The sequence below is a fragment of the Muscardinus avellanarius genome, assembly GCF_963383645.1.
Source record: "Muscardinus avellanarius genome assembly, chromosome: 4".
In the NCBI taxonomy this organism is placed as follows: Eukaryota; Metazoa; Chordata; class Mammalia; order Rodentia; family Gliridae; genus Muscardinus; species Muscardinus avellanarius.
In genome coordinates this window covers 126,830,912-126,856,058 of record NC_137789.1, presented here as the reverse complement: position 1 = coordinate 126,856,058, position 25,147 = coordinate 126,830,912, and the positions used below count along the sequence as shown (strand labels likewise).

Here is a 25,147-nt window from a genome sequence, read left to right as displayed (position 1 = left end):
TGTGTTTTATGTCCTGTCCAGCTGTCCCACGAGACACGCCCCCTGGTCCATACACGTGGGGACCAAAGGCCCGGGCCCTGCTTCTGACTCAGCTGCCCACTGAATGACCAAGGCCTTTTCCACATGTATAAACTACAGGGAATAGCTGCTTGTGAAAAGTCGTAAGGGGAGCAACATCCTTGAGGAATATACTTATACTTAAACACTACAGTCTTTGTTGTACTGTTATGAGCCAGAATGAGAACCATCTGGCTGAAGACTACTCATTGTTTGTCCAACTATGGCTGAAGAGACTGTGAACCTGAGACTTTTAAATAAGGGCAACATTTTTATTTCCATACATAGATCTATATAGTTTCTACGGTCTTTTGCTACCTAGATAGTTTAGCATGCTTACTGTTTTGCCCTTGACACACATAAAATTCTACTTATTGACTGAGAGTTACTATCTGTTCAACAGAGATGGCGGAAAGCATCTGTTCCTTCTGCCTCCCTCGCACAGTTGCTGTTTCTGGAGTCTCCTTAACCCCCTCGTCAATTCAGAGCGTATGTTAATCTGGAACCCTGGCACTCCTCTTGGGGTGGAATCTTAGAGTGTCTTTGACATACATATACAATAGACATAGCAAAACTTATTAAATGATTTTATTCTTTTCTCCTTTACATTGCTAACAGTAGCCCAGTGCTTACGCATGTTAGGAACCTGAAGAAAAAAAAATGTTTTTGGTTTACATAAAGCATTTGCAAAAATCTAGTCGGAGAAATCAACATGTGATAATGACATTGCCCAGCTGTAAGGGTGCCAAAGATAAAGAATAATAGACATAAAATACCTGAAAATCCAGTGAGAAGGCAAGATGGTTCTGTTAAAATTCATTTTAACAATTTTAACTAACCAACGTGCGCTAGTACAATCGAAGTTATTAACAGTTATAACCAGACAATGTGAGAGAAAACGTTTGTGGCCACGTAAGAGAATCCTCAAAGGGAATCTGCTTTGTGCTTAAAACGTAGCTTGGTTTACAATTTCAACAGTCAGCAGCAATAAGATTATGAAAATTCCCAACTTCTCTAGTAACCGTTCTACAATAGAAAGAACAAACTGGAAATGGCATCGCTACTTTTTAACAATGAACGTCAAAACTGTAGTCGCCGCTATACTAAGTGCTCAGATAAAAAATGTCAACACAGAAAGATCCTTGGTTAATTACCTCTGATTTTTTTTTAAAAAAAAAAACCCTCCAAAATATAAAATATTTGCTTGCCAATACAAAAGATTTAATGCACAAGCAATAACCTGAATTCTCTTTTATCAAGTATCTGACAGTGCAAAGTGTCAGTAGTCTCAGCACACACTTCTCACGCATCCTGTCATTACAGCCTGGTCGGGAACCCTCCTGGGAGGTATTACTGCCAAGAAAAATGGAAAGCAGCCCCAGAGATATGACAACAGGCTCATGTGCCAGAGTGTCAGAGGTCGACAGTTCCTTATGCAAGATGTGGAATATAGAATTCAAAACGTCCCTAAGCAAACATAAGATACAGTATGAAGTCTTTTGGCACAAAAACAAAGAACACTTGGTTTGCTACTTGGAACAGTATTCAACGTGGACGAGCAGGTCGCGGTGCTCCGTGGCTGGGTACTGCACGCTGCACTTGGGGCACTCCACCAGGCTCTCGTTGAGAGCAGCGGGGGGGCTTTTTGGCGAGGCGACCTTGGCGGGGTGCTCCGTCGCCCCCTGGAAAGCAGCTAAGGGCTCTGTGAGGGCAAATTCATGAAGCTGTTTCTGAAAAATACATTTCAAGTAAACACTACTTGTATATAGGCCCGCCGTCCAGCAATTCTAACCATTCCCCACGTCTTCCACCGCCTCCAGCCTGCAGACAGATTTTCTTTGGAATCTCTGCGTATCAATATTTTGATGATAATATAGGAGCTGGTTATAAATTATACTGCTAATTACTCAACTATTAAATTGCCCACTGACTAAATTTACTAGTTTTATACAATGGGTAACTCTGGCAATAAAAAACTACGTGGAATTAAGACCCGCCAAGAATTTCAGCAGATGGAACAGGCAATACACAGAAATGAATAAGGTCTTCATAATACCCTTGAGACTTTTCTTCAGGTGTTTTTTTTTTCCTAAAGAACTTACAATAGTTAAAGTGTAAAAGTGAATATTTTATAGCATACCATGAAGACACCAGACAGTAGGAACATAAAGAAAAATATAGGAAAATTTCAAACCCATTCACGTATCCTCTGCCTTCCTATACTTAAAAAAGAATTAATGGAAATGATTCTAACTTTAACTTCAAATATTATAAATGGCTGAGATCAATGACTTACTAAACAATAGTCAGACATATTTTCTTTCTTTTATTCATCTAGAAACTATAAATTACTTTTTAATTGATTTTATTCTCTTCTTTGAAGACTGAAGAGTTACATTTGTAACATTGCACTATCTCTAAATAATCTTCAGTACTAGAATGATCTATGACATATATACTAATGGGATACACACACACACACACACAAATCAGGTTTGGTCTGAAAGCTTATAGTAAAATGAAAATAGAGCTGAGCATGGTGACACATACCTTTAATCTCAGTACTCGGAAGGCTAAGATAGGAGGACTGCAGAATTGAGGCCAGCCTCTGCAAGTTGGCCAGACCCTAAGCAACTTAGTGAGACGCTGTTTCAAAATAAAATAGATAAAAATGGATGAGGGTATAGCTCAGAGGTAGAATGACCCTAGATTCCCCAATACCAAAAGAAAAAGAAAAGTAAAAAACCATTTCTCATAGAAACAATGGTATTTAAAAGGTTTTTTTGAGCCAGGCATGGTGGCGCACGCCTATAATCCCAGTACTTGGGAGGCTGAGACAGTATCGCAGGTTCGCAGCCAGCCTCAGCTAATTAGCGAGGCCCTCCGCAAGTTAGTGAGACCCTGTTTCAAAATAAAGAATAAAAACTCAGGCTGGGGGTGTAGCTCAAAGGTAGAATGCCCCTGGGTTCAATCCCCAGCACCACACACACACACACACAAAAAGGTTTGAAAATATTGTTTTCAGGGTTACCCCTAAAAATATACTTAATTCAAAATATAATGAAAAGCATATAAACAATAATCCATTATCTTTAAAAATAGCATTTTCTTTTTTCTCTTTTACTAGAAAATCATCATGTAGGATTCTACGGCGGCCCCTCCCTTCTACCCTCTCTCCTCTAAGCCAGGTGTTGTTTAGTATCCCTAGAATCACAGCACCTAAGGGGGGGATGACCCCAGACACCCAGACACCAGTAACATAATTATTACTGAAAGCTACAGAATGTCCCCTTTTCTGAGCTCTGGATTGATGCTCTAAGGATAGTTGCTTCAACTGAGGCAGGGACTTTGCCTGTTGATTTGACCTAAAGCTGGTTGTTCTTTCTTTTTGTTTTGTTTTGTTTTGTTGAGATAAAGCTATATGCTCCTAGTTTGGGAAATGCTCTGACATAGAAATGAAAAGATGGCCGGGGGTGGTGGGGCGGGGGGGAAGAAGAAGAAAAGTCTTAGGCTAGCCATACCAGACTCACCAAGGATTCCAACTGTGTTATTTGGTCTCTTGCTTTTCGGAGCTCCTTAAGAATTACATGCAATTGATGCTGCATATTTTGACGGTCAAGTTTTTCATTTTCAAAGTCTAAAGTACAAGCCTGCATCTGCAAAATGCCCAGGACAAGACAATCACGGCCGGCAGACGCTGTCTCGTTCTCTTGAAGCTGGCATCTTTTATTAGCACAGTAAGAAAACACGTTGTGCCACCACAGCAAGGATTCGTCTGAACACAGTTTGACATTAATAAATGAATTCACGGTGGAGGGAAGGCTTGGCTTAGCCAAGAAGCAAAGCTCAGGTTTGCGGTACAGGTGAATGAAGAGGGGCCTGGGAGACTGCTGTTTGGAATTGTTCCTCCCCATTCCTCTTTTTTGGGGGGAGAGAGAGAGAGAGATGAGGAAAAGAGATGGCTATTCCCTGGTTTAGATACACTAAGAATCTCTGCTCTACATTCTGAAATAAGTGGAATCTTTCTGAGTTCTGCTTGAAGCTACCAGGCAGCGCTGTTAAGAGACGCCATGAGGCCAGAGTGGGAGCTCTAGCCACAGGAAGAGCAAAAGGTGCCAAGGCCGACCTTTACCTGTCAGAAAACTGCCACCATATCGCAAAGATTCTGGTTTAGCACGGAGATCTGGGTGATACCGAATCTCTCGAAAAATTGTTAGTCTTTTAAAGACATTTCACAATTGTCAAATAATTCTCCACAGAAGAGTGTAAGCACAAGGCACAATTCCATTTTCTGACAGATCGAACTGAATTGAGGAGAACCCCCAGCGAGTACCTGTTGTTCCAACAGAGCTATCCTCGTGTGTTCTTCTTGCTGCTTTAACAGCGACGTGTAAAGAAACTGGACCTGCAGGAAGCAAAGAGCCAATGTTCTCTCATCTGACCTGGGATGGAGAGGCCTTGTCACAAGGTGGTGACTCACGCCAGCTGGTCGTCGGAGAGCTCCCTGCGCAGCAGCCCAGCGCCGCCTGGCTGAGCACTCCCCGGGTCACCAGCCTGACCCCCACCAAGGGACATCGCACTCCCCAGTGGCCGCGCCCGCCTCCCAGGGGGGGGCGGGGATGGGGGGCGATATTGCTACCATTTCACAGTAGGAAAACAAAGCAGGCCGCGCCCGGCCGCCTTGCCCATAGAGCTGGAGTACAAATGAATCCTTTCTGCTTAATCTTTCCCAAATATCACTGCTCACACCTACAGGTAGACCTGAGAGCTGTGAAGGTGAAGGAGGAAAATGTTAAGCTACTAACTCCTCCTCCCCTCACATCCAGCTTTTAGAGGATCTTTTAAAATGACTATGAAGGTAGCAATAACCAAGATTGACCTTTATTTAGTTGCCAAGGCACTTTCACGTCCCCTCAACTGGCTCTTGCAAAAGCCCTATGAAGCAAGTAGAGGTCATTATTCATCGGACCGGAGAGTAATCTGAGTCAGAGGAGGCAGGGAGTCTGCCCAGGGCCATGGATCTGGGACTAGAGACCAGGTGTGGACTCCAAATAACGTTCTTTCCATCTCTCCAAGCCAAACATATAATGGTGCCATGCAAAATTTATAATAACGACTTTCTGTCAAAGTTGTAGTCAACGCAAATAATCCTAACGTATGACCCCCACATTTCCACGCCATTCTAGCTCCGAGCTGGGATTTTTAAGGAGCACGGGGAAGGCGCGGAGTGACTTCACGGAGCACGGAGATACAGATGCCATTCATAGGTATAGCTGTAATTACCAATATTAAAGATAGAAGTGTTAAGATGGGATGGCCATCAGCGAGGCCCGGAAACAGCCTCATTCTTCTCCCTGCGTCACATCTTCTTTGGGCTTGTCACCCACACCCACCTCCTTCTCTCCCTCAGAGGGAATTCCCACAGAGAGCCACCCCGTGGGATGCTTCTTGTCACCAGGACTTTGCCCAAATGCCACCTCCTCCGAGAGGCTCCACGTCCCTCTGTCATCTCACCTAAGTCATGTCCCTTACTTTCTCACTTAAATAGGTTCTTCTTTCTGGTCTCTCTCCAGGCTGGAACATACACTCCTGTGAGGGGCAGGGACTTGCTTTGCTCCTTGCTAGTTCCCTAGTGACTGCACTAGTCCCTGCCGCACGCCAAGTGCTCAGTGAACACGGGAACGGCGGCTCGGGAGGAAGCGCGCTGGCTGCGCTCACCTGCGACAAGAGCTCTTCGGACCGCTTCCTCTCTTCCTCCAGTTTTTCCCGGGCAATGTCATTCTCCTCCTTGAGTCTCTGAATTTTCTCGGTTTTATGCCTGTCGTCTTCCAGATGCTGCACATCTGCCTTTCTTTGCGAGCACAAGAGCTGATTTAAATCCTGAACCTCTTTTTGAGTTTCCTCGTATTTTCTCCGAAATTCACTAAGTTCAAAACTCAGCTGAGTTATGGTCTGTCGTTCGACTTCCAGATCCTTTTTGGCATTTGCCAAGAGGTGGTTGTAGTATTTCTGCTTCTCTTCGTGAAGAGAGCCTACGATAAACATGAGGGCGCAGTGTTTTATAAAAATGGTGCTGCTCCCAGGAAGTGAGACTTTGAGCCTGTCTCCATAAACCAGATCACGCCATTTCTTTAGTTTACAAAATGAAGAGGCAGGAGAGGGGCACAATGGCTGTTATTTGATGGATTCGGAAACAGAAACTCAGGTACGTTAGTTGAAGTTGCAAAATAAACAAACAAAAGAAATAAAACAGTTATATAACTATTCAGTAGAGAGAGGAAGTCCCTGAGGTCTAAAATAAACCACCAAATAGGGACATAGGTCATAATGCATAGATACAGATGTAATTACCAATATTAAACTTAGAAGTATTAAGATGGGATGGACAGGTATGGCAGAGCCCAGAGCCCTTCTGCACTATTATTAAGTATTTATTTATTATTTATTTATTTATTTACTGAGACTGGGGATTGAATCCAGGGCATTCTACCTCTGAGCTACTCCTCCAGTTCTTTTTTTTTTTTTCAGTACTGGGGATGGAACCCAGGGACATTCTACCTCCGAGCTATACCCCCAGCCCTATTTTTTATTCTTTATTTTGAAACAGAGTCTCACTGAGTTGCAAAGGGCCTCACTAAGTAGCTGAGGCTGTCCTCAAACCAAGATCCTCCTGTTTCAGCCTCCCAAATGCTAGGATTACAAGCGTACACCACTGTGCCTGGCTCCTACTTTTATTTTTTAATTTTGAAACAGGGTTTCATTAAGTTGAAGAGGGCTGTCCTCAAACCTGTCATCCTCCTGTCTCAGCCTCCCAAATACTGAGATTACAGGTGTGTGCCACCATGCCCAGATCATAAGATTATTTTACTAAGTGCCTATACTGCTTTGAGAAAACAGAGGTAGGTGAGGGAGAGGGAGAAAGAAAGACAACACTGTGTTTCCTAAGAAAAATATTAGACTTAGCCCCTAACTAAAATCCTACTTGCATATGGAATAAATAATATAAAGACACTACAGCAATAACTTTGTCCTGTTAAGGCTGAACAGCTTCAAATTGCCTCTAGAGATGTTCCCCTTGTATTTTCTTTTTAGCATTAGCTTCATTTGAAATATCCCAACGGGCGGCCCCAGAAGAGGAGCCTGGCTCCCCGTCTCCCGCCTCCTCTCTATGTACGGCGAGACTTCATTCGCCTGGGGCTGGTGGTCTTTCAAGCAGGGCTTTGCACAGGGGTTGCTCTTTTTTCCTCGCTAGTCATGTAGAAGTACTGACCCCAGTTCTTCATCTGAAAAATGAGACCAACAGTCCTTCCTGTCCTACCTTTTAGAGTTGCTGTCAAACACAACCGAGACCGGTGTTGGGGAGACGCAAGGCAAAAAGACAGCATCGTGTCCATGGTGAGGTCGGACCAATCCACTACTAAACGTGTCGTTGGTCCTGATATGAGTGAGTGTTGAAGGTAGGTGAAGGGAAAGGATAACTGGCCATGAGACCAGCTCTGCAGGAGATAAAGCTAGAGGGGGTGACGAGGCCAGGGGCACGCGGGGAGCGGGAGGGGGCGGGACTTCAGAGCCTCCGGTGCTGTCCTCTACCCTGACGCTTGAGGAAGAAAACAGATCTGTGGCATGGCATTTCTTACTGCAGACTTAGACCACTTGCTCTCATTCTACTTTCTAACACATCTCTAGAAAAGTCTAAATCTGATGAATCACTCTTGTTGGAAAATGTCAGGCCTGTCCCCAAAGAACATTTTTATACCAGTCGGTACCTTCTGATTCGGTCTTTTTTGTCTGCTGTGGGAGTAAAGGAGCAGCTGTTTCCGTTTTCTTTTCCAGCTCAAAGATCTTGGCTAAAAGTCCTTTAACATAGGCTTCTCGTTGCTGGTCATACACAAGCCACTGCTGATTTTTCTCTAGAGCCTTAGAGTGAAGAGAAAATATAAAAATCAACCATATCATAAAAATGAAAATCTTAAGGTGGTCAAGGGAGTGCAAGGGATGCAGTCATTTCCAACACATAAAAAGGCCTCTGAAGCAGAGACAGGACCGCAGGTTGGAAGCCAGCCTCAGCAAGTTAGTTTCAAAAGAAAGAAAGAAAATAGGGCAAGGGGTATAGCTGGGAGCTACAATGCCCCTGGGTTTAAAAAACAAAACAAAAAAAATCCTATAGCTAAGAGAATTAAGGGCAAGCATCGTGCGCCCCACACCTTTAGAACGCACAGCAAAGAGAGTTTACACAGGACACAGTCGTGTGCTTGCCGCCTCCTCCAGACACAGGTGGTACTGTGGTGGAAGCCAGGGGCCTTCTATCTCCGGGCTCCACTCCCAGACCTATTTTATATTTTATTTGGAAACAGGGTCTCTTAAACCAGCTGAGGCTGGCTTCGAACCTGCGCGATCTTCCTGTCTCCGCCTCCCAAGCGCGGGGATCACAAGCGTGCGCCACCACATCCGGCTGACACAGCGGGCTTAGCATCTCCTGCGTGTCCCTCTCTCTAAACCAGAACACCTTTGTGGCAGGCAGGTGCTGAGCTGCTCACGTCCCACCTCAACAAACAGCCCTGCCTGCTCTGCTCTGCAGGGAGAGACATGTTGGCTGCCAGCCTCCTGAGGTTAACTCCTTCAAGTCTCTCAGCATGGGGGCTGGGCTGAGTGGACCCAGCAAAGGGCAAAACAAGGGACTCTGCCGCTCCCTTGGGGCTCACAAAGATCTGGTCAGGTTTTCACCAAGTCTGGCTGCCCTCTGGTATTCCTGCCTCCTGTTTTTTTTCTTTTAGAGGTTGTTTCTCAATAAACCATTTGCATTCCTAACTCCATCTCAGTGTGTCTACTCCCCCAAGAACCAAACCTAAATCATCCTTTTCTTCCACTACATCTTTTAGAACCCAACTAAAACTCCGAGGCCAGGCGTGGTGGCGCGCGCCTGTAATCCCAGTACTTGGGAAGCTAAGACAGAAGGATCACAGGTTCAAGACCAGCCTCCACGGCTTAGTGACACTCTTAGTCACCTCGCGAGACTTGGTCTCCAAATAAAAAACAAGACAAAAAATCAGTAACTCAGAGGTGGAATGCTTCAGGGCTCAATTCCCAGTACCACAAAACACAAAAAACAAGAACACCCCATACTGGGATCGTCCACCTGTTTGTCCAGGGACTGCATTCTTGCAGTGGATTGAATGGTGTTCCTCCCAACTCTGTCCAACTGAAGCCCCAGCATGTGACTTATTTGGAAATAAGGTCTTCATAGATGTAATTAGTTAAGGAGAAGGGTGAGCCCTGAATACAATGAGCAGCGTCCTCATTAGAGGAGAGGGCATACAGACATTCAGTGCTCACACAGAGGAGGGCAGGAGAAGATGGGCAGAGGCTCTGCCGCGGCACCCAGCAGCGCAGGGAGGGGCTGGACTTCAGGCTTCTGGCCTCTGGCTGTGCAAAACCACATTCTGTTAAGCCACCTATTTTGTGGTGATTTGTTTGGGCAGCCCTAGGAAGCTAACACAGGACTTCCTAATTCAGTTGTTAATAAATGTCTACTTCCTTTTTAAAATGACTTTTATCAACCACCGTCAGCCTTTTCTCTGTTGTTTCTCTCAAACAGGTAAGTTCTTTAAGGTGAGATCATGCTTTTCTAAGGTTTTGACTACAGTATCCACTCAAAAGAAGTTATTTGTTTGATGAGATATTAAGAAAACAGCAGAGTCTGTTTCTGTGAGCGGGTAAGCAGGTGGGGATTCATTTTACTATTACAGCTACTACAGTGTTGCGCTTCAACCATCTTTTCCTCAAGAACCTGCAGGTGCTCTTGAGGGAGCCAGGCCACCCCATAGGAGGTTCAAATCCTATAAAATCAATCTACACTCTCTGTGGATCATGCAGCTGATCTGTCCCAAGATGTTGACAAACATGTAAGGAGTTAAGTGGATAAAACAAAGTGGAGCAAATGATCATGGGCAGTCGTAGGTCGTGGGTAGAAAATGGTCACGTATAGATTTCTGAATTGATTTGCTTTTTCTTAATCAAAAAATCCTATTAATACTGTTAGCTAGGGCAGACTCATAGGTCCTCTGACTCGAGTGATGCTCACTGTTCTTGACTATCTGGTTCCTGGGAACTCAGTTACAGGCACAGCAGAAGGGTCTGTCCTCGGCCTGGCCATGCCCAGGAATCACGCTCCAGTCCTCCCCTCGATTTCCACCCTGCCTGACCCGGGAAGGCGACAGCTCTGTTGCTGAAGGCAGGACACGTTCAAGTTGAAAGCTAAAGAAGACAAGTAATTTGTTGGTGCTAAGGGGGAAAAGACTAGAAATGTCCACACACGACTAATGTGCAGTGAGATCATAACTCCTCTCTCCCAGTCTAAGTGTTAGTTCCCAAAGAAGAGGCTTGTCCCCTCTCATTCTTTTTCTGAGAAGCCAGACATCTCAGTGACGACTTGTGCCAAAAGGACACGCACATCTAGACCTGACGTCCACGCATATAAAATGTTTGGGATGAAGGGTCCCAGAAGGGAGGCACACCCAGGGCTGGGTACCGGGGGCCAGCACTCCTTCCCATGGGCAGGTTCCTTTGTCCTGATCACTCAACCCTGCTGCTCACACTAATTCATTCCTTGAAGACCTACAACAGTACCCACCTCAGCCTCCCAAGTGCAGGGATTCGAGGTTTGTGCCACCACGCCTAGCTCTTAGGACTTCTTTACTGACACAAGCAGTCGAACCTCGTGTCCATAAGATCCGTGCACAGGGAAACTCTCGAGACTAGACAGTTCCTCCACGTTTTATTAGTCTCCTTCTATACGCATCCTACAAACAGACGCTTCCAGGTGTGGGGTTCAAAACATTTTCAGTGTTTGTTTTCTCTAGAATTAAGAGATGGATTAAGAAGCAGAAGGAGCCTCTGGAAGCAAAGACAGTCCAGGGCCCTCAGCCCCTGGGCCAGATACTCTGCTCACAACCTTTAGGCAACTGTAACTGTAGTTCCCCTTGTGTTGCTTAAGAGTTTATTTTTCAAGATACAGATATTGTACATCCAATCTGTATTATATCCTCAATAATGTAAGATGCTATGGATGGCTATTTTCTTTTTTTCTTTTTTCTTTTTTGGTGGTACTGGGGTTCCTGGAAGCCCTTCTACCTCCGGGCTACACTCCCAGACCTATTTTTACATTTTTATTTGGAAACAGGGTCTCCTAAGCCAGCGCGCGCGGCTGGCTTCGAACCTGCGCGATCCTCCTGTCTCTGCCTCCCAAGCGCGGGGATTACAAGCGTGCGCCACCACGCCCGGCTGGATGGCTATTTTCATTGTAGCAATTTGATTTAAAGAACCTATCTCTCTGGGGAGGTGGCACGCACCTGTAAACCCCAATACTTGGGAATCCGAGACAGGACAATCACAGATTTAAGGCCAGCCTCAGCAACTTAGCGAGGCCCTGTTTCAAAAGAAAAAAATAAAGTAGGGATAGGAATGTAGCCCAGAGGTAGAAAACCTGTGGGTTCAGTTCCTAGTAACACACACACACACACACACACACACACACACACACACAATCTCAATGTTGAATCCTACTGGGAGATCTATGATTGATAATTGTACTTTCAACTTTCTTATATATTTACAATTTTTCACAATAAAGGTTGGAGAAAAAATAATCAACCTCAAAGAAATATAAATACTAACATCTTGACTCCACAGTGATTGCTAAGATTCACGGTCTATCTCAAGGCAGGTCGCAGTAATCATGCTATTATTTGGATCCACAGCCATCCTCTCTGAATCATTCAAAGAAAAAGACTCACGAGGACCTCGGGTTCACACTCAAGTTGAGTCGCTAAGAGAGGTAGCAAATTGGTGTTAAACTTTATATCAAGCCTTATATTTCAAAATTTTAATCCAAATAATTTCAGTCAGCACTGGATGGTTATGAAATTATTTTCTTTCAAAAGAACCTGTCAATATTCTACTGAAATGGGACCAAAATGCACATTAGTTTAGAATTTAAAAGGCAATATTCTGAAAGGCCACATGGTGGCGATATTACTCCAATAAAGTAAACATTCTTTCCTTGCAGCCTCTTCTGATGGTGTGCACCTGCTCTGTCCTCTCTACTAGTATCAGTGGATGGATTAAATAGCTATCAGTAAACATCGATATTAGTTTTGAATCTTTAGAGCCAGACTGCATCTTATCTTGTGTTATCTACACATGTGTAAGGCATGCACTTCACATATATACGCAAATTATTGGGCATGGTGGTGGTGCCTGTAATCCCAGTACTTAAAAAGCTGAGACCAGAGGATCACAGATTGGATGACAGCCTCAGCGAGTAGATACTTTTCAAATTTTCAAAATAAATAAAATAGGAGCCGGGCTTGTTAATCCCAGCATTCAGGAGGCTGAGACTCGGAGGATCACGGTTCGCGGCCAGCCTCAGCTACTTAGTGAGGCCCTCTGCAACTCAGTGAGACCCGATTTCAAAATAAAGAATGAAAAATAGGGCAGGGGGTGTAGCTCGGAGGTCGAATGCCCCTGGGTTCCATTCTCAGTCCCACAAAATAAATAAATAAAATAAAATAAAAAAGGACTGGGGGTGTAGCTCAGAGGTGGGCTGCCCTTGGGTTCAATTCCTAGTAAAACACACACACACACACACACACACACACACACGCACGCACGCACAATGTGGACAGAAGGGAAGCTGTGTGGGATGCAGCTGATGTTCTTGGTCCTATTTTGACAGGACTCTACTAAATATTCTGTGGGCAAAAATTCCACTGGAGGTAAAATATTTGCTTATACTGGAGAACTGTTGGGGGGGGGTACTGGGGATTGAACTTAGGGTCATTCTACCTCCAAGCTACACCCCCAGTCCTATTTTTTAGTCTTTTTTTTTTTTTTTAATTTTTGAAACAGGGTCTCACTAACTTGCAGAAGGCCTAAGTAGCTGAGGCTGGCCACCAACCTGTGATTCTTTTATCTCAGCTTCCCAAGGGATTATTGGGATTATAAGCATGCACCACCATGCCCAGCTTTCAGAGTAATTTTTAAAATGTGATCAACTGATGAAATTAAAATTAGTGATGGTAGATTAGATAGAAGTATTGTATCCATGTTAAAGGTACTGAGATCACTATCTGAGCTGTAGTCATGTTAGAGAAAATTCTCTTTCTCGGGAAAAACACTGAAATATTTAGGCTTACAGCAAGATGGATATGAATAATCACTCTTGAATGGTTTAGAAAAAAGTAGTGTGAGGATAGGAAGAAGGTAAAAAATGGGGCAAAATGTTAATAATGGTAGAATTTTGGTAAAGGGCATATGTGCATTCTCTGCCAGGTACGGTGAAGCTTGCCTATAACCTCAGCATTTGAAAAGCAGAGACAGGAGGATTGAAAGTTCAAAGCCAGTCTCTGTTTCAAAATATTTTTTTAAGAAGGGCCAAGCTGGACATGGTGGGACACGCTTGTAATCCCAAACTTGGGAGGCTGAGACAGAAGGATTGCAGGTTCACAGACAGTCTCAGCTACTTAGTGAGGCCCTTTGCAACTCAGTGAGACCCTGTTTCAAAGTAAAGAATAAAAAATAGGGCTGGGGGTGGAGCTTGGAGGTAGAATACCTTTGAGTTCAAGCCCCAGTTCTACAAAAAAAAGAAAAAAAGAAAAAAAATGGCGGTAGAGGGTCTAGCTCAGAGGTAAAATGTCCCTGGGTTCAATCCCCAGTACTCAAAATAAGATAAAATAAAACTAAATTTTCATTCTCATTCTTGGAACTATTTATTCATTTTATTTCTTCCAGATTAAAAATGTTTTAAATAATTATTTCTCTTCACTAAATTCAATTTAAAAATCATATTTTAAAAATTTAGAGCAGCTGGGAGTGGTGGCACAGGCTTGTAATCCCAGTACTTGGGAGGCTGAGACAGGAGGATCGCGCAGGTTCAAAGCCAGCTTCAGCTAGTGAGGCTCTCAGCAACTTAGTGAGACCTTGTTTCCAAATAAAATATAAAATGGGTCTGGGAGTATAGCCCAGAGGTAGAAAGCCCCTGGGTTCCATCCCTGGTACCACCAAATAATAAAATAAAATAAAATAAAATAAAATAAAATAAAATAAAAAAAAATATAGAGCAAGCCAGGTGTGATGGTACACACTTGTAATCCTAGTAATTGGAAGGCGGAGACAGGAAGATCTCAGGTTTGCAGCCAGCCTCAGCTACTTAGTGAGGCCCTCCACAACTTAGTGAAACCCTATTTCATAAAATAAATAAAAAATAGGGCCGGGAATGTAATTCGGAGGTAGAATGCCCCTAGGTGTAACCTCCATTTCTACAAAAAGAAAGAAAAGAAAGAAAGAAAGAAAGAAAGAAAGAAAGAAAGAAAGAAAGAAAGAAAGAAAGACAGCCATAGGTTTTTAGGACTTTAAAATAAGCCCCAAAAGCCAGGTGTGGTAACACATGCCTATAATCTCAGTACTTGGCAGGCTGAGACAGGAGGATCGCAGATTAAAGACAGCCTTGGCAACATAGCGAGGCTCTCAGCAATCTAGTGAGACCTTGCTTCAAAACAAAAAATAAAAAGGTCCGAGAGTGTAGCTCGGAGGTAGAATGCCCCTGGGTCAATCCCCAGCACCAAAACAATGATAATAATAACAATAATAACGACGATGATGAGTGTAGTCCCTATACATGTCTATGATGAGCGAGCCTCTACAGGAAGTTTTCTGGGAACTCTGAGGGGGTGATGGATGGTACTAGAACCACCAAGCTCTCAAAAGCCAAATAATGCACCAGTGATACCACTGAGGCGTGAAATGTCTTCCCCACTCCCTAAGTCCTCCAACAACAATTCTTTTCTGAGTCACAAAGATTTGCTGAGACCCCGAAAGGGAGATCAGCACTAAACTACCTCTTGCTTCCCAAACAAAAAATGAATGGTTCTCAAAGTGTGGTCCCAGGACCAGCAGCAACACGACCTGGGAGCTCGCTGAAGACCCAGAGCTATCACGTCAAGAGTCTGCATTCCGAGAAGGCTTCCTAGATTCAGACACAGCCTGGGAAACACTGCTCCAGCTAGACTACCGTTTGAAGGCTATTTGGGTTAAATTTTATTGCATTTGTCTGAAAGCCTTTCTAAGGTAGAACAGAGCAGAAAGCACAAGCCTTAAAATAAGACCAGAAGATAACATAACAAAAAGATTGGACATAACTATAGTGCACCAATAAAAAAATTAAAAAAATAAAAATGTTAGAAGGAAAAATATGTGTAATAATTCAAAGTTAATTTTATAAAATGAATGGTCAGTATTTAAAAATCACTTAAGGTGCTATTTGAAGCAGTTAGTGTTCAGAAGGGCAAGAATCACCAACGGATTTAAGATAACAGCATCTATTTCCAGTTCTTTCTAGAAGAGACATGAGTAAAACTCAAGAAACTTCACAAGACTCTGTACGGTCATTGTGCCGAATGTTCTAGACACTGCGGAGATAGCAATGGGCTCAACAAGCAAATACCCTTCCCTCATCTACCTTGTACTCTAGTGGAGGAGTAGTTTAATAAGAGAAGAAAGTAAAATAGATGGTAAGCTTAGCAGTAACACATGATGGGGAAGCAGGAAAGGGAACCAAATTGTCTGGGGGCTGAAATTTTAGTCAAGGATAGGAAAGTCCTGTTCTTTTCTCTGCCCAAGAAAGTGATATTTAAGTACAGACCTGAACAAGGTTAGGGACACGCCAAAGACCTGAAGAAGAGAGTGTTCCCGGCAGAGGAACAGAAAGAGAAAGGCGGTGCCTGCCAGGGATGATGGGTGGCGAGCCAACAATGATAGAAATGGTGTGAGGAAAGGGCAGGTGAGTCAGGTGAATACGTGCATCTTACAGGTGGTACTAGTATGCACTGACTGGCAAAGCTCAGTGTTATGTATAACGTGCAAAAACAAAAAAGACAAAAAAAAAACTACCTGGATGGCTTTTTAGAAATTATGTTGCTTCTTTATACCAGTTATCTCTAGGCAAATCACTTTGATACGGGTATTGTAGCCCCTAAATACAGATGCATAGGAGCTTAAAAATTCTTCTTTTGGTCGGGCGTGGTGGCGCACGCTTGTAATCCCCGCGCTTGGGAGGCGGAGACAGGAGGATCGCGCAGGTTCGAAGCCAGCCGCGCTGGCTTAAGAGACCCTGTTTCCAAATAAAATAGTATAAAAAATAGGTCTGGGAGTGTAGCCCGGAGGTAGAAGGGATTCCAGGAACCCCAGTATCACAAAAAAAAAAAAAAAAAAAAAAATTCTTCTTTTGAAGATCAAATAAGACTTGAAGGGATATTTGCTAAATTAAATAAAGTAGAAGTCTTAGGAGCATGCTTATCAGGGTAGAACATGCCAGTAAGATTTCTACAATCAAAACACCTATTTATTGACCTAATAATTAAATCAAGAATTTTATATCTCATATATCTAATATTAAAACTTGAAAAGACACACTGTGACTAGCAGTCCTGTGTCCTCAGTTTATTCAATTCCCAGCAAAATTTACCTATCCATTTAAGACTGAGTTTGAAATATAGCTTTATCACATAACTAAAATAACCTCATATCAAATTCTAGAGAAAAGTACCGATGTGTACAAAGAATATATTCCCTTTTCAAACTAAAAAAGGAAATCCTTGTTTAAAAGAAAGATTTCAAACTAAAGAGTACATCTTGCAGAGATAAAAAAAAATCTATAATTTAAATTCCATTATAAAAGTAAAATAGTTGGGCATATTAGATTTATGTGGAGAAGGGATGTTGTTCAGATGTTTGGTAGCAATGATTAATATCTAGGGCTTTCTAAAGAGAGCACGCTGAGAGGACATGGTTCTTCTGAATGCTTGGACACTTAGGCTATGACCACAAACTCAGGCAGCCTGTCTCATCACTAAATTTTGTTTTAGGTCACAGCAATAATGCCACCAACTTCTACAAAATTTAAGAAGAGATGAATTAGTCTCGTTTCCCATAACGTAAAAGAAATGAACTTACATCTTTCAGCTGCATTTCCATTTCATGAATGTCATTCATTGATGAATTCAAGCAGCTCGCGGCCACAGTCTGTAAATAACCCAGTACTAGTTAACACCATGCATTCAGTAAGTTCCCTCATTACAGTTAGTTCCATAAAAATGTAGTATACGTCTCAGAAGAATCCCCAAATCCAGACCCGATATAAGACGGTAAAGCACCCATCCAGATGATAATTACCACGAGCTCACTGTCAAAATCTCTTGGACGTTTCCTTAAACAAATTGGAAACCCTGAGATTTCAGATCTCATTTGACTTCTAACGTCCCCCGAGCCCCAGGACCACCAGAACAGCCTTCCGTGCACATGAATAACCCAGTGGTATTTACCAAAAAGAGTTCAAATAAAACAATTGGGCTATTTCAATGAAATCTGAAAAATACATATTGTCAAACGAGAGATAAAAAGTGCTCTTCTAGAATTATATTTTGTATCAGGACAGGCTGAGTATCCCTGATTTGAAAAGGCTAGGACCAGAAGTTTTTAGTTTATATTGTTTTCAGCATTTGAAATATTTGCATATACATAATGAGATTATCTTGGGGTGGGGGCTCTTCTCGAAACACATACACCTTATACACATATACACTGTCTGAAGGTAGTTGTATACAGAAGTCCGGTCTGTCTGCACTCTGACAGTGGGGGGTCACATGAGATCAGGTCGAGAATTTTCCGCTTGGGGTGCCATGTGAGCATTCAGAAAGCTGCAGGTTTGGGAGCATTATGAATTAGGATGCTCAACCTGTAATAGCATTAATTGCTATTAATTCATAAAGATTATATGGAACTAAAAATGAAATTTCTCTTTTTTTTCTTCCTTTTCTCAAAGAGAAAGAAAAGGGGAATTCAGCAGCCTATGCACCTGAGCTAGCCAACAAGCTCAGGAAGAGCTGTGGTTTAGATTTTTTTACATAAGCTTTAAAACGAGAGATTTGTGTGAATGCTGCTAAGGAAGCCCCCCTCCAACACACATATGTATTTCTCCAAAAGATGCTCTATTCACGCACCCAAATATGTAACCCTTCTCGTGGTCAATTTAGCCCTCCGGGTGAGAACTATGACAGGTTTCTTAAGCCCTTTTCTCCACCCACCCCCTCCCTAGGCACACTGAGATTGTTTCCCGGTCTCACCTGTGATGAATTCTGTCTAATGAAGTATGGATACAAGCAAAATATACTGATCCCCAAGTCTGGTCCCCAAACCCTCCTAGGCAAGTCTCCACCCGCTATCTCAAAGCTGGACATAGGGCATTTAATGGAAGACCGCATCCTAAAAGATGGAGAAGCCCCTAGGAGGGAAAGGCTGGGATGCTGCGTTCCCTTGTTGGGGGGCGGGGGAGGGTACCAAACATAGTCTGAACGTATGCCATTTTCAGTATGTTCCACATAAAAAAAATAAAATAAAAAAATAGCTGGGGAAATAGCTCAGTGGTAGAGCATCCTGGGTTTAATCCCCAGTATAGAAAAAAAAAAAAAATAGAGAAACTAACTCTTGAACTTCAAGGAAAGATTATGGTCAACCATTTTGGATCTGGCTGTAATGCTTCCTAAGTTTCAGCTCTGTAGAAATTCTCTGGGAAAACTCAATCTCTTTGTACGCATCTGGAGAAACACTTAGTTGCCTCCTTATGAAAGTTACACATAAATGTACAGGTGAGATCACTGTGCCTCCCAAAGAGAGGATAAAGACAAACCAGTAGAAGCACTGAGACATTATATTTAAAAGCTACAGATTGTCTTCTATAGGTGGTATTAATAGTGCTAGTATTATTCAAATATCCAAATTTCCAAAAGAATTAAGGTTTGACGAATAACCTTTTATAGAGCACTTAGTTTTTTGGGGTTTTTTTGTTTGTTTGTTTTTGGTGGCATTGAGGTTCCTGGAAGCCCTTCTACCTCCGGGCTACACTCCCAGACCTATTTTTATATTTTTTATTTGGAAACTGGGTCTCTTAAGCCAGTGAGGCTGACTTCGAACCTGCACGATCCTCCTGTCTCCGCCTTTAGAGCACTTAGTTTTATGCCAGGCATTATGCTAGGTAATTTGCAAACATTGGCATATTTAACCAGAAGTATCTTCTTTTTTCTTTTGGCACTGATGACTGAACCCAGAGGTATTCTGGGTTCTACCTCTGAGTTACACCAGCCTTCCTTGTTGTTGTTCTGAAAGAGGATCTCATTATATTTATGAGGATCTTGCTTAATTTATGAAGCTGGCCTCAGACCTGTGATCCTTCGGTCTCAGCCTCCCAAGTATTGGGATTATAGATGCACACTACTGCACCCGGCTCAATTAGTATTAATGTATATTTTGGTGGGGGCACTGAGAATTAAGCCCAGGAGCATTCTACCTTTGAGCCACACGTTCAGCCCTATCTTCTTTTATTTTGAAACAGGGTCTCACTAAGTTGCTGAGATAGGCCTAAAACGTGTGATACTCCAGCCTTCCGAGTATTGGGATTACAGGCATGCGCCGCCATGCTCGGCTTTCACTCGGTTTTACTGATGTGGTAACTGAGGTTTAGGAAGGGATCTGCTGGACTCTACTACTGTCTCCAAGGCTAAAGGTGAAGGAATTTGTTCAGGACCACACAGCTAGCAAGTGGCCACACCAAGAGCCAGTCCCAGGGAAGTGGCCAGTAAGTCTGCTATGCTGCCTCCTCATTTAGTTAACATCTTTAACAAACACATCCTTGGTAAGAATAAGAAACGGTAAGTCAGGCATGGCTCATGCTGGCAATCCAAGCAGTGGGGAGGTTGAGACAGTCGGAGGCCCTCTGCAACTTAGTGAGATTTTGTTTCAGAATAAGAAATAAAATAGGGCTGGAGGTGCAGCTCAGAGGTAGAATGTACCTTGGTTCAATCCCCAGTACCTCCCCCCCCAAAAAAAAATGACAAATTGTATCAAAGAGAAATCTGAGTAGAAAGAAATGATCGGCACCTGTGACACATGGAGAGTGCTGGCTTTGCTCTCAAGTTCGGCGAGTCTTGCCGATGAGGCGGACAACTGTCTCTTCAGCACATCCGTCTCTTCAGATAAGGCTTTCAGCAGCTGTTCCCTCCTTTCGCCTTCCTTTGTTTTCTCCTCCAGCTGTTCAAGTAATGAATTAGTGCTGTATCTGGCTTTCAGCTGCTCTCTGAGCCGCTGGATTTCTTTGTCCTTCTCTGTGAGACGATACGCATTCTTCTCCCTCTCAGCTTCAAGAACTCGAATTTTCTAGATGGAAACTGAGAAGAAGCTTAGAACAAAGCCAGGTCAACCATCCAGCTAAATGAGGTCATTCCACAAGCGTTTATGAAATATGATCCTATGACAAGTTGGCTTTATGATACCAGGACCAAAAAAAGAAGAGGAAGACAAGTTCTATCCCCGGACAGTTCACCGAGAGACAGGCCGAGACATGAATGCGATAGGTGCTCAAGTTAACACACACAGACAGCCAGTGGGCACAGACAGAGAAAGGAGAAATCATGTCTGCCAAGGGCAGTGAGAGAAGAGTGACAGAAGGCTCTCTTAAGTACGAGAGAGTCCTCCCTTCATCATATTAGATCTTCTAAACCAAAATGCAAGTGTGGGTCCCACAAGGTATACGTGCATTACTGAACTCGAGTCAGCAAAATTGAAAAGTTACACAATGTTACAGGAGAATAAAGATGCACTCATCACCAGCTTACTGTAGCTAAATTATTTGATAGCAAATCTAAAAGGTGACCTTTACAGGAATGCTCAAGATTTTCCAAGATTTGAAAGATAATAAGTACACTGCTACACTGTAATCTGCATGTAGGGAAAAAAAAAACAATAAAAATAGCTGGGTGTGGTGGCACACGCTTGTAATCTCAGTACTTGGGAAGCTAAGACAGGAGGATCATGGTTCACAGACAGCCTCAGCTACTTACTGAGGACTTCTGCAAATTAGTGAGACCTTGTTTCAAATTAAAGAATAAAGGAGCTGGGCATAGTGGGGCACGCTTGTAATCCCAGCATCTGGGAGGCTGAGACAGGAGGATCATGGTTCATGGACAGCCTCAGCTACTTAGTGAGGCCCTTTGCAACTCAGTGAGACCCTATTTCAAAATAAAGAATAAAAAATAGGGCTGGGAGGGCTCAGAGGTAGAATGCCTCTGGGTTCCACCCTCAGTACCACACACTCACAAAAAAAAGAATAAAAATTAGGGTTGGGAGTATAGTTCGGAAATAGACTGCCCCTGGGTTCCATCCTCAGTACCCCCCCCCCACACACACACACAAACACACAATAAAAAGATGAGAGAAATGATTATGAGATGACTAGACTTTGCCAGGCATAGTGGCACATTCCTCTAATCCTAATACTTGAGAGGCTTATACAGGAGGATTGGTAGTTTGAGGCCAGCCTCAGCAACTTAGTGAGAGCCTGTTTCAAAATAAAAAATAAAATAAGGTTAAGAGTTAGCTTAGAGGTAGAATGGTCCAGATTCAATCCCTAGAATGTGTGTGTGTGTGTGTGTGTGTGTGTGTGTGTGTGTGTGTGAGAGAGAGAGAGAGAGAGAGAGAGAGAGAGAAGGAGAAAATGAATGACTAGGCTAAGAAGGTCAAAACTTGTAAATCGGGAGAAAAAAGAAGCTATTGTCCAAAAAATAAGATGGGGAAATTGGGGAAATTACAGGTTAGGTAGATGGTTGTTAATGAAAATGAAGAGGGGATCTTGGCTGGCCACAAACTTACATCCAGTCAGTACAATACAGACGAGACCCATACGGCTTCTGGCTTTAATCGAGTACAATGCTCAGGTAAGTGAGTATAACAGTGTTATTTCAATCTGTGTTTGCCAACAAAACATTTGGGGCCCTGTGTTTAATTCTGGGTGCATATTCAGGAGGGACACAGACCAGTCAGCAAGTGCTGAGGGTGACAGGAAGCCAGAAAAGCTGAAGAATGTGAGGCTGGTCTGCAGAAAAGCAAGAGGAAGCAAGATCTCCTCACACATCTGATAAAGCGTCAGTGCAGAGATGAGACGAGGGGCTTGTTCTGTATAGTTCTAACAGGCACGATTAGAACAGCTGGGTAGCGAAATTTAATTGCAGAAGTTTAACTGCAACTGATTATAAAGGAACAAGGCATTCAGTGCTTCTCCAAACCGGAATGGGCTAAAAAGATATCTATAAAGAAAGCTGTAAGATTCCTTTACCTGGTTGCAAACAAATCATTATATCTGTGATTTGGTGATGGTTCCTTCTCAATGCTTCAGTAAGTATTTATCTCAGTGTATGGTGTTAAAAAATAACAAATCATTCAGTTTTATGATGTCTCTAAATAATATAGTTTAGCAGCATAAAAATGCCAATATATGTAATAATTTGACCTTGAAGAAACTGGAAATGAGAATACTTGGAAAGCAGCCACTAGAACAATAAAATAGATTGTTCAAGCCTTTACAAGGAAATCTGAATAGTATTTATCACTCTGAAATGGAAAGAGGATTTACGATGCCCTAATTGGATAGGTTTTATTTTTTATAGCTAGTGAACTTATATATTATATGAACTAGTGAACTACATTATGTGATTATTGGGTACTTTCTCCTCTCATATACTATAAATAATATAAAAATGGCAAAGTATCCTTAAATTACACTTCAACGACTAAGAGAGTATTCTAAAAAGCATAAGCCAGGCGTGGTGGCACACACTTGTAACCTCAGTACTTGGGAGGCTGAGATAGGAGGATGAGAGGTTCCCAGCCAGCCTCAGCTACTTAGTGAGGACCTTCACAACTTTGTGAAATTCTGTTTCAAAAATAAAGAATGGCTGGGCGTGGTGGCACACACTTGTAATCCCCACGCTTCGAAGGCAGAGACAGAAGGATCACACTGGTTCGGAGACAGCCTCGCTGGCTTAAGAGACCCTGTTTCCAAATAAAAGTATAAAAATAGGTCTGGGAGTGTAGCCCAGAAGTAGAAGGGTTTCCAGGAACCCCAGTACAGAGAGAGAGAGAGAGAGAGAGAGAGAGAGAGAGAGAGAGAGAAGAAGAAGAAGAAGAAGAAGAAGAAGAAGAAGAAGAAGAAGAAGAAGAAGAAGAAGAAGAAAGAGAGAGAGAGAGAGAGAGAGAGAGAGAGAGAGAGAGAGAGAGAAAAGAATGGAGGGAGGGAAGGACTGGGGGTATAGCTTGGAGGTAGAATGCTCCTGGGTTTAATCACCAGTACCACAAAAAAAAATAAAATAAAATAAAATAAAAAGCATAGAAATAGAGCACTTCTAAGTTACACAGTCAATTTAAAACAGCGAAAGCAGGAGCCTGGGAGTGTAGCTCAGTGGTGAAGCACGCGCCTAGCTTGCTCAAGCCTCTGTGTTCCATCACCAACATGACACACACACACACACACACACACGAAAACAATAAACTAGTATGTTTAACAAACTTAAGTAGGATGTGCTATGGTTTGAATGTATCTCCCCAAATTCACTTAATCCTTGGTGTGCCAGTGATGGGAAGTGGGGCCTATTAAGAGGTGACTGGGTCCTGAGTGCAACTTTCATGATGGATTAGTGCAGTTGTTTCAGCACTGGGTCAGTCTCACCGTTGGTTGCTATAAAAGTAAGCCTGGCCCCTGGTGCACAGCGTTTTCTCTGTCATGTGACTGCTCCCCTTCTACCATGTTATGATGTAGTACGAACGCCCTCTCTAGATGCCAGTACCATATTATGCCACACTATGGGGTTTTCCAGCCTCCAGAATCAGAAGCCAAATAAATCACTTTCCCTTTTAAATCGGTGTAGTTTTATCTAATCTGTGGCATTTTGTTATAGCAATAGAAAATAGACTAAGACATAACAAAAATTATCAAGAATAGCTATGTGATTCAGCTAAAATACAAAAAAAAGGAGAAATTATGAATTGGGTTATTACTTTGTTTTAAATAATGAAAAACAGATTATAATTTTGTTGAAGGTGCAGAACTACTAATCAAGATGGCTTTATTCCTGAAACAAACAATACCTAATAACCTTAAAACACGTACTCGATTATATTTAAAGAGCAAGAGAAGTTAAGAAGAACTAAAGCATGTCAAAAAGCTGGCAAAGTCATAGCAGGGCTTTTTTTCTTTTTCTTTTCTCTTTTGCAGTACTGGGGATTGAACCCAGGGGCATTCTACCTCCAAGCTACACCCCCAGCCCTATTTTTTATTCTTTATTTTGAAACAGGGTCTCACTAAGTTGCAGAGGGCCTCCCAAGTTGCTGAGGCTGGCCGCGAACCTGTGATCCTCTTAAGTCAGCCTCCCGACTACTGGCATTGCAGGTGTGAGTCACCGTGTCTGGCTTATCGTAGGAATTTAAGATTCCTACTTTAGATTCCAAATCCAAGGTCAACTTTCCAAAATTAATAAATTGGGTGAGACCAGGATAATGGCAAAAAAGAAGAAGGTAGCATGAAAAAACAGTAATTCACTATTTTCTAAGGAAGTTAACTCCAAGGTAAAGGGTTGATAGGTCGTTTACCTCCAAAAGCCTGTGTCTGTCTTTATCCGCCAGTTTTCCTTTGCCACTTGTGCCACTTGTGATCTCATCCACCGATGTTTTCAAAGCTGCAATTTCTCCCTTAAATTTCTCTAACGCAGTTTCTGATTTGGAGTTACCAGGCTTCACTCCCCATTTACTCTTTATTAAATCTTTGGGACTTCGGGAAGACATCTCTGAAATGGTCTGTAAAAATAAAATCATTTGTATTTTATGAGTCCGACAATGTCAAGCTTGAAATAGGTCTAACAGCCTATTCTGCTCTAAATAGAAGTGATATATCCAGAGCTTCCTTAGAAAATAGTGAATTACAGTTTTCTTATGCTACCTTCTTCTTTTTTGCCATTATCCTGGTCCCACCCAATTTATCTGGGATAAAGACTTTTGGGGGTATTGTAACAATCATCTTTAAAAATCTTGGGTGGTAGAAACATAGGGAGTATTCACCTTCTAAAAATGTTGCATACATGAGCCGGGCGTGGTGGCACATGCTTGTAATCCCAGCGCTTGGGAGGCTGAGACAGGAGGATCGCACAGGTTAGAAGCC

General features: G+C 42.7%; 1 protein-coding gene across 2 annotated transcripts; it reads right to left on the bottom strand.

Annotated features, from left to right (window-relative positions):
- Nucleotides 1-1,586: 1,586 nt before the first annotated feature.
- On the bottom strand, nucleotides 1,587-24,774 carry CEP55 (centrosomal protein 55; the record flags this gene model as incomplete). 2 transcript variants are annotated; one of them, XM_080694381.1, is made up of 8 exons in its annotated part: nucleotides 1,587-1,787; nucleotides 3,588-3,713; nucleotides 4,391-4,462; nucleotides 5,776-6,089; nucleotides 7,824-7,974; nucleotides 17,065-17,133; nucleotides 20,044-20,319; nucleotides 24,583-24,774. In XM_080694381.1, the coding sequence occupies 8 exons, from the start codon at nucleotides 24,772-24,774 to the stop codon at nucleotides 1,587-1,589; spliced, it is 1,401 nt and encodes a 466-aa protein (XP_080550507.1). The 2 variants fall into 2 exon arrangements, with proteins under 2 accessions (XP_080550507.1, XP_080550508.1); XM_080694382.1 differs by having other exon boundaries at nucleotides 1,587-1,784.
- Between the last annotated feature and the right edge of the window lie 373 nt (nucleotides 24,775-25,147).